This window comes from Pollachius pollachius, assembly GCF_949987615.1.
Source record: "Pollachius pollachius genome assembly, chromosome: 10".
Taxonomy (NCBI): domain Eukaryota; kingdom Metazoa; phylum Chordata; class Actinopteri; order Gadiformes; family Gadidae; genus Pollachius; species Pollachius pollachius.
The window spans coordinates 12,866,817-12,881,756 of NC_136943.1; the positions used below are offsets into that span (position 1 = coordinate 12,866,817).

At 43.7% G+C, this 14,940-nt stretch overlaps 3 protein-coding genes across 3 annotated transcripts; 1 reads left to right on the forward strand and 2 right to left on the reverse strand.

Moving 5' to 3' along the window:
- Positions 1-629: 629 nt before the first annotated feature.
- aurkb (aurora kinase B) lies at positions 630-7,438 on the reverse strand. Its single transcript, XM_079744554.1, has 9 exons — positions 7,358-7,438; positions 6,832-6,870; positions 6,620-6,695; positions 6,482-6,527; positions 5,865-6,044; positions 5,431-5,569; positions 4,749-4,897; positions 2,626-2,800; positions 630-1,209 (listed from the first exon to the last, which is right to left on the reverse strand). The coding sequence occupies exons 1-9, from the start codon at positions 7,364-7,366 to the stop codon at positions 1,036-1,038; spliced, it is 987 nt and encodes a 328-aa protein (XP_079600680.1). The 5' UTR covers positions 7,367-7,438; the 3' UTR covers positions 630-1,035.
- Positions 7,439-8,142: 704 nt separating this feature from the next.
- On the reverse strand, positions 8,143-10,481 carry LOC307081850 (F-box/LRR-repeat protein 12). Its single transcript, XM_079745199.1, has 3 exons — positions 10,116-10,481; positions 9,913-9,988; positions 8,143-9,640 (listed from the first exon to the last, which is right to left on the reverse strand). Exons 1-3 carry the CDS (start codon positions 10,214-10,216, stop codon positions 8,594-8,596), a joined length of 1,224 nt encoding a protein of 407 aa, XP_079601325.1. The 5' UTR covers positions 10,217-10,481; the 3' UTR covers positions 8,143-8,593.
- A 44-nt stretch (positions 10,482-10,525) lies between these two features.
- cops6 (COP9 signalosome subunit 6) lies at positions 10,526-14,331 on the forward strand (the record flags this gene model as incomplete). The annotated part of the gene is made up of 10 exons (XM_079745521.1): positions 10,526-10,589; positions 11,009-11,134; positions 11,303-11,434; positions 11,697-11,785; positions 11,881-11,943; positions 12,050-12,097; positions 12,301-12,415; positions 12,731-12,823; positions 13,109-13,209; positions 13,818-14,331. 10 exons carry the CDS (start codon positions 10,526-10,528, stop codon positions 13,956-13,958), a joined length of 972 nt encoding a protein of 323 aa, XP_079601647.1. The 3' UTR covers positions 13,959-14,331.
- Between the last annotated feature and the right edge of the window lie 609 nt (positions 14,332-14,940).

A 14,940-nucleotide genomic window follows, 5' to 3' on the forward strand; every position in this document is an offset into this window, starting at 1 on the left:
TGTAGGATTCCTTATGCTTTAAATGTAAGATTTCAAAGTGAGCAGAACACACATCACTGATTACTTAATGTGGTATGAACAGTTCAGTGTCACCCTAAAACCCACAGATTAATGTGTACAATTGTTTGCCCTATTCTTTAGAAGTGTGAGATAAATGGATCAAGAGGACCCACATAGACTGCTTTTGTAAAGGGCCGAATCTTTGTGCTACACCCTTGTGTAGCACATTGCGTTGGAAACTGCCTCAGTGCTTCTCATGCGAAACATGGCAAATCAAAGTTCTCATTAGTAAACATCATATTAAGGATTTGCAGCACTAAAACTCTCAAGTCCTCTCAGAATAAGATAAGCAGGACTTCATGGCTACCGCTTGTTTTTTTATCTCCACCATTGACAAGTGTTGCAGCTATGAACCTGTGATTGACAGGCCTCATGGATTCCCTAAACCTATCAGGGATTAAATCCCTTGCTTGATAAGAAATCAACCAGGATCAGTGTCAAATCTAAATGGGCTCATACCAAAGCCGGCACATTCCACTCTAAACATATTCGCACAGAGCATTTCACTCACTAATAGCCAACGGATGATTTAAAACAAAGTGCACAAAAATAATTGTAACAAATTTCTGTAGTAAAAAGATTTAATAGTTTAAAATCCCTAAAGATAGGTGTAGGTTCACAAAATACACTTGAAAGATATACACACTCAAGAACCTAAGAACCCGTTCCACTCATAACAGTGCAACAAATTTGTTAGCACCAAAGGAAATCACATCCATCAGAAAATACCAAAGGGGAAAAAAGGAAAGAAATCAGGACAAAGAAAAACTGTACAGTATAGCCCACCCAAGTGGTCCACCAACCCCCTTAGGATGAAATATTCGCAGAATCTTTGGCAGTGTGACGTCCGCAGCAGTAAAACAGAGGATAAAACCAATCTTCACTGGCCTTGAGTCGCTCCAGAGATACACCGACGGAGCAGCCAGTTCAGTCACAAGGCCGAGAGGTTGTGAGGGAGTGCGCCGCCTCGCGGCTTCAGTGTTTCACGGCATTGCACACAGGGGGGAGGACCCTGCGAGAGTTGGTCTTCACATACGGGTGTTCTAGGACATCCCGCAGGGGCAGCCGGTTGATTGGGTTGTGGCGGAGCAGCTTGGAGATCAGGTCCTTTGCTCCCTCAGACACCACCTTAGGGAACTTCAGGTCCACCTGAGGAACGCAGAGTGGGACGTTAGCAATGGGTAGCTTCGCTACTTTGAAACGTCTGCATGGAAATACATCTCATATTCATTACACGGCAAAGGTAGCCTGGAAATCCAGACCCACATCTTAGAAGCTGTAGGGTCTGGCAACGAGTTATGAAAACAGCCAAACTTGTGGGGCGGCACCAAGCATGCATTTGAAAATATCAATGCACGCAATTGGATAACACTTCAGACCAATCAGAATACAAGGGTTGACGTATCCAGAGCCCCATACTCTAAGCTACCAGCAGAGCTAACCAATAGATTAGACTCTTGCCGTATCCGGTCGGTAAAACACCAAAGCTTCTGGCCCGCCTATATCAGATACACTTATGCGATTGTTTAATGTTCATATTCGGGGGATCGGGGAATGAGTATATTGCTCATTCCTAGAGTGACTCACTGAGCAATTACAAGTTGTGCTCTCTGGATTTCCAAGGTACCGCAAAGGGGTTAGGGCTCTACATTCTAATGACGCTTTTCACCGACGGGTACGCTTTGGACCCAGCACACCTCAGCCCAGTAGTGAGGGCGCGATATAGCCCAGCTTAGTTACGGCTGGCGTTTCCACCGCAGACAGTAGCCTTATGGTAGGGCGGGGTTTAAGCCGTAAGGCGATAGCTGCGGCAGCTATGTAAGCATCCTGATTTCATAGCAGCCCGACATAGTGCAGCCTGCTAATGAATCCAAGGAAAAAGAAGAACACGCACAATGAACAAAGAGCAACAATGAATGACGTCCAAGCAGGACGGTAAACTTTTATGCAACAATTTCTTCAATTATCAAAGCTTTCGCCGTTGGCCAGAAATACCTCGCAGGTAATGTGTTTGTTATTATCCCTCTGTCGCAAGGAATTGGATTATATCGACCAATCAACCGACGGTGTGTGTAGCTCGAACTTGCCGGCACCCTTTCAGGTGTCTCAGTACCCCAACGGAGGAGTACTGGAGACGAGTACGGCTCACGCCCACTTTTGGCGATGGAACACAACCCAATGCCGCACCATTTCAGGCTGAACCGACCCTCCGGTGGAAACGCGCCATAACCCAGAGGGAGCTGGGGGTGAACCATTACCCAAACATCACACCAAAATAACAGCCAATACAGCAGTAAGCCTTACAAACAGACCTCCCCGGACCCACGCTTACTGATATTTTTATATTTCATACAATTAATCTTTTGTATTTTCGCTTTTCCTTTTTAGTGCATCAAGAAAAGATACTCATTAGACCTTCATAATGTGAAGTACCTGCCCAAAAAACGATTCTCACCATTATTTCAGACATTCATTTCACTTCCAAAATGTTCATTTGAACCGTCAACAGTGGCATGCTCAAACATTCCGGCCGTGTCCCTCTACAACATCTGTATGAGGTCCCACCTTGGTGATTCTGGTGTACGTCTCCGAGTGGCTGCCGGTCTCAAAGGGGGGGTTGCCGACCAAACACTCGTAGCAGAGGACGCCGATGCACCACAGGTCCACCTTCTCGTCGTGAGAGTGGCCCTCCACCATCTCTGGGGGCAGGTAGTCCAGGGTACCGCACATCGTCCGGCGCCTTCGCAACACAAAGAGGACGTGGGTTTGAGAACAAATAACACTCAAGGAGCTTCCGATTGTTAAAGCTGCATCTGTTCAATTCTAATCACTGTATTTCTGCTGTGGCAAACCCCATTTCCCATCTGCGAGCGCATCTTGTCCCTTTACTAAAAGACAAACTAAAAAATATAGCAACTGGGAATTAAATTCACTAGCCCCAGCAGGTCCGTTTGGTAGCAGAACTTCTGGGGGGGTGACGGCACAGAAAACTGACAAGAGACTTTATTATTGTACCCGCCAAACAGTCCCTGCTCAGGCAAGCTCAGTGTTACTAAAGTACTTGCCACAGGAATTATTGGGGTGAGGCTTGCAACACTGACATCTTGGTTGCTTGAAAGGATGGCTGGCCGTGCAAGGACAAGGAGGAAGCGAAATTCCTTTTATGCTCGAAATTAAGTACTTGTAAGGGGAGGGGGGAACACAACATCAATGCTTAGGCATCTGAACGTTCCGGATGGTTAGAAAAACCGCACCTTCAACACACCGAGTCAGAAAACAACTAACTCCGGCAGCCGCTGTGGGACAATCGTCCTCCGCCCATGGAGCGAGCACTACAGCATCACAACGAGTCCCTTTCTTTGCAAATTTACTGCATCAGAGTTCTCCATAAAACCAAGATGCCCGCTAATCAGCCGCCTATGAGAGATATTCCTGCCACCTTGTTTTCTGACTCAACTAAATGCTTTTTCTAGAATACGCTGTTTTCTGCTTCCATTGGTTCTCGTCAAAACAACATCAGAGGGTTTACAAATACTTTCCAATAACAAGACATCTAATCAACCTTATCATTAACCTCATCAATACACCTGTTCAGTGCACTTGTTTTTCACCTTTTTAAACCAACTGTACAATCTGTATGTCATGTTGTGTACATGATGAATTAAATACAATGATTTTAGTCAGACAATTTGTAGTGACCTAATTATAAAGGCTTCATAAGAGATACAGCCATATATTTTCTATAATCCAAACTAATATTTAAGACATGACAGAATTTCCTCTGCACTAAAAGGCATTCGGAATCTCTTACTGCGTGTTCACACTAGGCCTGCACGATTCTAATTCAAAACTTAAATCCACACAGGGGCGAATCGAGATCGCGATTTTATAACGATTCATCATGCAGGCCTAGTTCACACCCGAGTCTGGATGCGCGACAAGTCATAAGCCGTCGTGGTAGTGATTTGTGCAAGTTTTATCAAGCGACTTTAGTCGCGCTTGTATGAGGAAGTTGAGTTGTTGTGGAAGTACCGGAGACATCGGAGAACCCAACGCATTCTATTCATAATGTCATCCGGAGGCGCACACAGCTTTTGTCCGCGATATTATATGATATTTATATACTATTATATATAGAGCTCCGGGAGTCGCAAATGGCAACAACCACTTCTCCGCCATGCTGCGGTTCACTCCGGACTGCACTGCAGAGAACGGTTGGCCGATTATATGGTTTCATGCTATGTCACTCAGGGAGTGACTGCTGATTGGCTGTCATCACACGGCGCGGAAAAAGTTCAAATATTTCAACTCGAGCGACGTGTCGTGTCACGCTACTAAATCCTCGTGAACGCGCTTGCCCCTGTACCAGGGCGTTCATGTCGCGCCACATTTCAAATATTGCTGCAGGTTTTTCTAGCTACAAAGGTCGCCTGATACGCGTCTCTATGTTTACTTTGTATGGAATATCATCGCCCAGTCGCGTTTGGTGTGAACGCACGGTTATGTGGACCCCGAAAACGTATTGCCCACGCCTGATCCAACATCGGACTTGTGAGACTACTAACTAAGATTGTTTTGTGTCATGTAACAGATTTTGAGTTTAACGGTTTGTGTCCTTTAAGGTGTAGATTTCATCCACCTTTTGGTTGATCAGACACAATGCTCATGTGGGAGTGCAGTCAACTCACCTCAGTGATGGCGCGTGAACCGACCAGCCGAAGTCTGCGATCTTCAGCTCTCCACGGAAGCCGAGAAGGAGATTCTCAGGCTTGATGTCCCGATGAATCACCTTTTTCTCATGGCAGTACAACAGCGCATCGGATATCTCCTCCATGTACTAAAACATAAACACACTGGAAAATTATACAAAAATACATTTCGCTAACAACTGGTTTTAACTCCAGTACTGCAGTTCAAAGTAATTTTACAGTAATCATACATTTTATGTTGTCCAACTGCTTTTCAAAGTCTGGATGTGCAGTTCTGTATTTTTTTCCCTTACCATTGCATGCCTAAGAAAGGAGGTTAGAGAACACTAAAACATCAAATTCAATATTTTCAACATAAAATACAAAGTTTGCTTCAACGAAAGCACTTTAAATCAGGCATTGATTACAGAGCTTCACCACTGAATGTTTACAGTGCTCATGGCCGTCAGTAATGTTCAGGGGGGATTCATTTGTGTACCCACACTTGGTTACTTCTTCTACTTCAAACCATTTCAACCCAGTACAACAGAGCCAGTGAAGCCGTTTGTCTCATGATCCCAAAGAAAACAGACTAATGACATTTTCCAACCCTCAACATCATGTTACAATCACAATAAACAGACAATAAATATAAAAATAGATGAATAGTGGACCCCCATACCGTGGCGGTGCGCTGGTCGTCAAATCGTCCACACTTCTGGAGCTCCTTGTACAGCTCGCCACGTGGGGCGTACTCCAGGATCAGGAAGACTCGCTTGCGATCGTGGAAGTAGTTGTAAAAGCGAAGGATGTTGGGATGCCTAAAACAGATAGTAGAATATCAGAATCTTTGGTTATAAATACTTCACAATGTTTGGGCAGTTTTAAGTAAATGGAGAAAATATGTCATAATAGATTTAGGGCATTAAGCAGACGCTTTCATTCAAAGCGACTTACAATAATTAAGCATGTCAGAAGAAAGAAACAAAAATATATTGCCGTTGGTACAGTATAGATGTTCATAAAAAACAAGTTCCAATATACAACTTACATCTTATTATAAGATCATCAAACAGTATTACCATTAAAAACTGGACTTATTTCATAGCCACCTACTTGAGGTGGGCCTGGATCTCGATCTCTCTCCTCAGCTGGTGCTCCACGCCCTCCTTCTCCATCTGGGACTTGAACAGACACTTCAGTGCAATCACTGCTTTCGTCTTCTTCTCTCGTGCCATATAGACGTTTCCAAACTTGCCCTTGCCCAGCGGTCGACCGATGTCAAAGTTCTTAATACTGACATTCAGATGAAACCAAGAAGGGATTTTAATATGCGTTACAAAACATAAACATCTGAGGTTCAGCAAGAGAGCTTAACATGCTATATAGAAATACAAATGAGAAGTAAAGCCCTTCTTCACAAAGTGAACAATAGGGCTTGCACCTCACAACACCACATCTAAATGACTATTTTGGAATCATAAAAGCCATGGAAAGTTTTTTGGTCATTGTTTAGTCATTAATCCTTAAATTATTCTGTCATATGGATAGACATTTGTTTGAAACTGCAAAAGCATTTATCATGCGAGATGGTGCCCAACAGTTTATTATCCTGAGCTATGATTTGTTTACTTGGATTTAGGACTACATTACGCTATAGATTTCTCATTATCGAAGAGTATCAAACAAAAACTTGCATATAACGACCCTATACAATAACAAAGAATTCTTACCTTAGGGGAGGCGTAGTCGATGAGTAGACAGGCTCTCTTACTGGTCCTTGAAAAAAAAAAAAAAAAGGATCTATTTAGAAAAATATGTTGATCAACACATTTTTCAACTATAAATGACATTAGAAGGTGTCAAAGTACCCATGACTGCAGAGGTCTCTGGCCGTGGATTGACTTGAACACGCTGTGGACCAACTGATGAACTCAGGGCTGTGAACTGATATTTGGAAAGACACCATTATCGATTCATTCACTATCACATCAAATGCTTAAATGATTAATAAGAGTGAATGAATATTCGTTCAATAAGCGGTCACTGTGTTGTTGAGTCTGAGAGGAAGTGGATAACCTACTTGTCTTTGGGAGACTTTGGGATCGGCGTTCTCCTTGTTCTGCAAAAAAGCAGAACACAACGACGGATTTTAGTCCCAGTCCATTAATCACTAATCATAAATCATTTTAACACGGAAATAGTTAACCTCTTAGAAATCAATGACCAGTTGTTTTCGCCTAAGGTTGTCCATACTGCTAAAGATAAATTAAGACACATGAATAAGAAGTCTGGCACACAGCCGCTAGCTGTACAGGCAACGTTAGCTACTATTTAATGAATGATAATCCGCCGTGAACTAGAATCTTTTAGCGAAATTAAGTGAGTTACCGACACGTTTAGATTTACAAGCAATGTCAGGCAAGTAGCGTTTTTATTTTATTTTAGATTATAATAAGACGGAAGACCTTATAGCTAAGCTAAGCTATTCACAAGATCAAAGATAAACGTGAAAAATAACACTGCAGTTTAAACGGAAGAGTATCTGAAGATTGATGAAAATGTCCATTCTTAATAAAGTTATATAATGTATCAAGTAAATGCGTTACCTTGGACATTTTGAATAATGTCAATGCCACAGTTGTAGGAGCGCTGCACAACCTAAACTATGTCAGTATTTTGAATGTCCACCGCGGCCAACGTTTAAAAAATACCTTGCTCCTGATTGGCTTGGTGGTCTCGACGCGCTGTACAGAGGATGCTCATTGGTCAAAATAGGACCAATCTTCGGAACTTGTGATGCTGCATAGAGTGGCGAAGTCACCCCCTTTTCCGGTAGAGGCCATGGGACCTATGAGATCGAAAAATATGAATGGGTTTCAATGGAGAGAAAGTAATTATTTTCTGGTCCCAGTCTTTATATGCCCCGGATTACACATATGTTGTTTGTGGATTTAAATGATAATTTTTCATGCAAAGAAAACTAAAAATCTTCTCTCCATTGAAACCCATTCATATTTTTGATCTCATAGGCTCTACCGGAAGAGCCGTGACTTGGCCACTCTATCTTAGATTTTAGGCCGTGAAAAAATTAATTCAAATTCGAATGAATATTTTCCTTTTCTCTAAGGAACTGAAATTAATTATGAATCAAACAGTTATCTATTTGTTTTTTGTTTCAGTTTTAAGTAACTTTGTTCTGTATTATTTATTTCATTTATTATTTTTTAAGTGCAATGTAAAACAATATATGCATGATTCTTTTGTGTTTGGGTTTCATTGAGCAACAATAAATATAACGCTATACAAAATAACTATTTATTTATACTTAAATGTTGAGCGTTGGTTTATTCAAAATAGGAATAAACTTCCACAGAAAATGGTGTTCCAAGGATTTATTTTTTCATATTTAAAATAATAACTATATTGGATACAGTAATGATGATACACTAATGTGCTTAACTTAACGAAACAGATTTTAAATCTTAAATATTCATATTCAGCATGTTACCAATATGCCCAGGCACAGCTATAACAAATACAAAAGGAAAACAATAGGACCTCATTAGGGTTGGTCATATTACCATGTTTATGTGATCACTGGAGCTCAAGCTTTGGTTGTTTACAAATGGAAGAAACAGGAAATAGGTGGAACATTACAAACAGTATACCCTTCATCTCAGTAGCTAACATCTGCTAGTTGTGGCTTTAGCTAGTAGCAGCTTCCAGTCTGCATGTTGTGAATGTTGTGTTAATAAAACATAGAGACTGTGTAGATACAATGGAGTTAAGGCTAAAGAGAAAAGAACATGGTCAATTGGCCGAGTACATAACAAAGTCACATCCTAGTCAGAATTTATTTGAACAGAACAGTTGGTGAACACTAGCGTACAGTGTGGCAACAGGGCAGCTAACGACCGCTGCAATCGGGGAATGGGGTCGTTCCCGTCTTGTCTCTTATGGCCGTCCTCTTCATCGTTCGCACCTGCCGCCTCCCCACTGTCCCTCTCCTCCTCCTCCTGGTCGCTGCCCTCCCCGTCCACCCGCGGCGGGGCCTGCTTTGGTTGGAAGAAAACTTCCAGGAACTCTAACTTGCGCAGCTGACGGATCATCCTGCAACTCCTCAGTACCTGCATCTCGCTGAGAGTGCACGCCCACAAGCACAGGCTGTGGAGGTCTTTGAGACGGCTGGCGCACAGCAGACCCGGCCCCACCTCCTTGCCCCCCAGGCTCAGCTCCTCCAGCCCCAGCCAGCCAGACCCCAGACCCAGTGAGGCCATTTGTAGCTGGTAGCCCTGCCTCCCGGTGATACCTATCTCTAAAAACTTGAGCTTGGACAGCCCCTCCAGGCCCGATCCAGAGTGTTTGGCCGCACAGCTCCGCAGACCGTTGGCCGTCACGCGGAAAGTGTCGCGCAACTCCAGGCGACTCAGCCTTTCCCAGGAGGTCAGGCTCTGGAGGTGCTGGTCGGTGAAGGACGGCACGTTGTTGAGGACCAGTCGCTCGATGCTGACCCCTGACGAGGAGCCCGTTCGTTTTCCTGCTGTGCTCTGTTCTGGTAGCTGGGCGCCGACATTGGAGGGTGCGCCGCCATGACCCGGTGACTCACTACCAGGGGTCTGGTTGAAGAAGCTGGGGGGCAGCTCGCAGCCACGCAGCTCCAGCACCTGCAACGTTGGTGGGAGGAGGCGGCAGCTGGGCAAGCCTCTGAGGTCTGTGTGCAGCAGGTAGAGTTTGCGCAGGCGTGGGCACTTGAGGGTCAAAGCTCTGAGCCAGGACTTGGATAAAAAGACGCCTCCCCTTGCTGAAAGCAGCAAGCCACGCAACCGCAGGCACCGTAGCCCACAGCCGAGGTACTGGCGTAGTAGAACCCAGAGGATGCGGGATGTCACCTGACCAACAATGAGCAGCAAGGATAATAGATGGGGTGAAGAACGACAACATAACAGTAGACAAAAGAAAACGCAATATTTTAACTTTTGACAACTAATACCTTTATGATTCCTGTAAATTAATTGTTAATAAGATCATGGATAATAAGTAAATATTGATTGACATCAGATGCATAACCCGTACACGTTGTTAATTCGTCTCGTGGGCTTTATGTTGTTGGCAGTACAACCAAATAGTCAAACACAGTCAGTGAAAACAAATGCCTTCGTACCCCTTTCCAGGCAGTGAGATCAACAAGTCTCCACAATCTCTGGTCTTTCACAAGACGTTTCCATCTTTCACACACCCTGAAAAAGAGTCACGAAATATATAATCAAATGATATGAGTGACAACATAGAGGGTTACTGTGTTTGAATACGATATGTAACAAGAAGATAGGTACGCTCCGAAACAATGGGTACAGCTCACGTTACCTTCCCGCTCTGACCAGCTCTCGCACACCTAAATACGATAAAATATCAATTAAAATATTCTCGGGGAAGTAATCCAGGTTCCAGACTCGAAAATCTTCCATTTTGTAAACAAACTCTTGTACACGGAAGAAATAACCCGACGCACCGCCGTTGCGTACGATCACAAACCCTGAAGAAAGACTTGTCAGCGCGACAACAGTACCTAGTCTGAAAACCGACTCACAAATGCCATTATTATCCCAAATATATGATGCTAATGAAAACACTATACTTTAAAATCTGCCATGTTCCTCCACAGGAACCTGACATGATCGCGATAATCGTTCCCAATAGTGGTTTGTTGATAACATCAGCAGCAACAGCGCTACCCCCGGATGGTTTTCTACTAGGGGAGGAAGAACCCAGCGCGCATGCGTGGTTCATCGGACAAGATGGCGACGAGCAATGGTGGAGGGATGGAGGTGGACGGCGCCGGTATGTGTCTATTAATACCTCTTCAGGGCCTAACATACAAAAATATGCTAGCAAATATGGTGTTAAATATTCCTTTGGATGTTTCGCATTTGGCGTTCATAGATCCTACACTAGGGATCTGTACAATAAGCGCGCTAACACACACGTACACATACACCACCCTGTGAGCTAGCATAAAATCATAACTGTCAACAAAGTCATCAGTCACTGGCGTGTCTCAGTGGAGTATTCATTAAATGATGTCCCACACAGCAACACTATTGATCATGATCGGAGAAACAACTCGTATACATTGTAACAGCCACTAGCACATTCTCCTTTAACCACTTTGTAAAGTCACGAACTTGTATTGAATTGGAACCAGGGCGGTATTGTCAAGTTTTGGTGCTCATCTTCCTTTTTTGTTCGTGTGAACGCAGCCAGCCCCAGCGTCATGGCCTCTGGGGTCACCGGCAGCGTGTCTGTTGCCTTGCATCCACTCGTCATCCTCAATATATCAGATCACTGGATACGGATTCGCTCACAGGAGGGGCGGCCGATGCAGGGTACTGTATAATTCACTGTTCCCCGCCTCACTGAAATAGTGCCCATGAGCAGTAAGATATGTGATGTTATCTTGACAAACTGCAAACCAAGCAAGTTATGGCTTGAATCCTTTTAATTCAACATAATTCAAAGTCGTGTTTGCTAACCGAGTATATGATTTGTTGCAGTGATTGGAGCCCTGATTGGGAAACAGGAAGGTAGAAACATTGAGGTGATGAACTCCTTCGAGCTGCTCTCCCACACCGTAGACGAGCGAGCACATATCGACAAAGAGTACTACTACACCAAGGAAGAACAATGTGAGAGGAAAACAACCTTACACTGAATTAGTCATCCAGGCCATGTCTGTTTGTTAATTTTTCCGGTTATCTTCTTGTAACCTTTTCCTCTATGCATCAGACGTGCAGCTCTTTTCTCAGTGTGTTGTTTACCTTCCCTCTGCCTCCCCAAATGTAAACTAGCATATTGAGGAGCTCCTAAATACATAGACACTTAGCTGTATGAGCTTTGCTCTGAATAATATCATGTTCCTATTGTAATATTCCCTCATATCCTTCACAGTCAAGCAGGTGTTCAAAGAGATGGAGTTCCTGGGCTGGTACACTACAGGAGGTCCACCAGACCAAGCTGACATCCATATTCATAAGCAGGTATGCTGAGGAGCAAACACATTGGGTCGAACCGTATAACATATTGTTCTTGTTACTGTTTACATTAATCTGGCTGCTACTTTCCCGTGTGGCAGGTCTGTGAGATCATTGAGAGTCCTCTGTTCCTGAAACTCAACCCGTTGACCAAACACACAGATGTGAGTCCAGCCATATGTTTTTCTCCAGAGCCTCTGTGTGAAAGCGTTATGTATTACAGTTCCGCTTTGGGGAAAAGATAACATTGCCTTTTATTTGATTTTGCAGCTTCCTGTTACAGTTTTCGAATCAGTGATCGACATAATCAATGGCGAGGTGAGGACTCAACTCTGTACTGAAATGTAATTCTGCCAGACACATTTATGAAGCTAGACATGTGTAAACAGTTAAGGGTGTTTGTGTGTGAGGGCTGCATTAGTATCAAATGGGTTCACGTATTACAGCAATTGGACTTATAACAGAATATGGATTCCCACAAAAAACCTAAACATGGTCGCTGCTGATTGATTTGCTCCCAGGCCACCATGTTGTTTGCGGAGCTCACCTACACGCTGGCCACTGAGGAGGCGGAGAGGATCGGCGTCGACCATGTGGCTCGCATGACCGCCACGGGCACAGGCGAAAACTCCACCGGTAAGGATGGATCTCGCCCTCTCTCTCGCTGACATTGGACATCCTCAAAGTTCAGTGCAGTAGACGCACAGCCGTGTCATTTTTGCTCTTATTTCGACCCACTCACACACCTCCATAACTTTGGGGTTAAAGGTGACCAATCCTTCGATGGGTATCTTTTTTTATTTGTAGAGACCCGATCCTCGAACAATGGGCTGGCCAACATCCAACCTATTTCGTTGGATCATACTTGACAGCACAGTATTACTACCATGAGCCGGTGAGTCGTGTCAGTGTGGAGTCTACGGTGTGAGCTCTCCTCCTCTGTCTCCACAGTGGCTGAACACCTCATCGCGCAGCACAGTGCCATCAAGATGCTACACAGCCGAGTGAGGATCATCCTGGAGTATGTGAAGGCGGTGGATGCGGGTGAGATCATCTATGAGAGTGTACTCTTTAGTCTTTCAGGAGATCCCAGATGCAGCCATCAAAAGGGATGTACAGGGAATTACGGGTATGAACAGTATGGGTTGGGGATGCTTGCTCCATTTGGGGATCAAATACAGTACCTTTCGTCAAACAACAAAAGGGTTTGGGGAGTCCCCCCCTGACTTCCAAAGCCTTGTACATGTTGGTGGATCTGACAATTATTATTAATATTTATTTGACTTAATTATTATTAATTTAGCTTTTCTTCCCTATCTGTTGGTCCAGGCGAGGTGCCGTTTAACCATGAGATCCTCCGGGAGGCCAACGCTCTGTGCCATCGACTGCCAGTTCTCAGCACCATCGCATTCAAAACAGACTTCTACGATGTAAGCTCCTGTCGGTGGAATATGGCCAAGGCATGCTGTAATGAAGTTAAAACAGGACTGAGCTTTATTTTCCACTAGGTGGAGATTTGCCTTTAGATCCATCCAGTGGTTTCAAGTAGGGCTGAACGATTTGGGGAAATAATTGAATGCGATTATTTCGAACAATTTTGCGATCTATTATGCTTTTTTTAATGTTCTGTATTATTCACTACACCTGCATTAAATCATTCTGTAGTATGACGAACACAACATTGGAAGCAGTCCACATATGAACTGCTCTTTTCTTTAGGCCATGCCTATGTGTTGAGATTAATTGATGCAATAATTGATATTATAACATCATTCTTTAACTATTGAATTGTAGAAGAAATATGAATCTTAATGATCTCTTAAAAAACTCAATGATTCTAGAGGTGAGATTCTAGATGTTCTTTTATTACTGGTCACATGAGAACTGTAGAGTACTTACTTTTGAATGCTTCATTTATTATTATGTTATCACCCCCATGGGATGATATAACACAATGTAATAAGGAACAGCACCCAGATGTTCCCATGCTGTTACGAAGCCAGTGTGATTCGTTGAACCCCTCCCCCTCTACTTTCAGCAATGCAACGACGTGGGCCTCATGGCCTACTTGGGATCCATCACCAAGACGTGCAACAGCATGAACCAGTTCATCAACAAGTTCAACGTGCTATACGACCGGCAGGGGATCGGCCGCAGGATGAGAGGACTCTTCTTCTGAGCGGCGGGAGGAGCCGGAGAACACATGAACTCACAAGCACTGCTGGTTTATCTTTACTTTTTTGCTCGCCTTTCTTTTGGTTTTCTTTTTTCTTCGTTTTTTTTCTTTTGGTCAGGTCAGACAAATGTACTGGATTCCTGACCAAATGCAAGCGCATCGAAAACAAAATACCCCCCCCCCCCCCCCCACACCGTATTACACAACTTGGTATAAAGAGATCTAAGTCACTTCGGATGGTTTATATTGAGTGCACATTCAGATAAAGCCCATGTACATGATCCCCTAAAAGAAATGTTTTAGCCCTCTCCCCCTTTGATTTGCTTTGCTCCGTTGATGTTGAATGTTTTCGTATGTAATAAATAACTTGATTTTTCATGGGACTTATATTCTTTTTTTTGAATAAATCAAACCCACAAATAAATATAAAACTGAAAGCAACTAGTATACACACACCTTTGCTGACGTTTAGTGAGCTTTCACAGAATCTGGTTTACATTTGGAAAAGGATATGTAGCCATTTATTTTTAAGTGGTCTTTGTGGTCGTGTGGTGTGTTTGCCCTGCGTTTGAAGTTGAAGCCCCGCTGGCCCTGAAATTCCGACCCGGGGCGAGGAAAGTTTGAGAGGAGGAAGCTAGGAGAGGAAAGTAGAAAGGAGAATATTTAGGAGAGGACACAGGGTAGTCAGGAGAGGAGAGAGATTCATTAGAACATTTAATTTAAGGAGAGGAGATGATAGTGATAGTTAGGAGTGAGGTGGAGGGTAGTAAGGAGAGGAAAGAGTAGTTAGGAGAGAGGGGAGGAGGTTAATAGAGAAAGGAGGGTAGGGATGAGAGGAGATGGTAGTTAGGTCTCTATTTCTAGTCAGCAGTTTTCTGGCTGTTAAATCCCCTGCAGTAGCCAAAATAATGGCCCTGCGCTTGTAAATCACTGCCTTTCCTCTTAACAGTCTCCCTTTTTACCTGCCGTATGGAACTAATTATTT

Bases quoted from the DNA above. Each gene is read 5' to 3' on its own strand.
- LOC307081850 (XM_079745199.1), bottom strand. From the start codon at position 10,216: ATGGAAGATTTTCGAGTCTGGAACCTGGATTACTTCCCCGAGAATATT. The intron at 9,989-10,115 runs GTAACGTGAGCT...ACTCTTTTTCAG, and splicing joins GAGCTGGTCAGAGCGGGAAG to GGTGTGTGAAAGATGGAAAC. The intron at 9,641-9,912 runs GTACGAAGGCAT...ATTGTTGGTCAG, and splicing joins ATCTCACTGCCTGGAAAGGG to GTGACATCCCGCATCCTCTG.
- aurkb (XM_079744554.1), bottom strand. The intron at 6,045-6,481 runs GTAAGAATTCTT...TCTGAATGTCAG, and splicing joins TCGACTACGCCTCCCCTAAG to TATTAAGAACTTTGACATCG. The intron at 4,898-5,430 runs GTATGGGGGTCC...TTTATGTTTTAG, and splicing joins ACGACCAGCGCACCGCCACG to TACATGGAGGAGATATCCGA.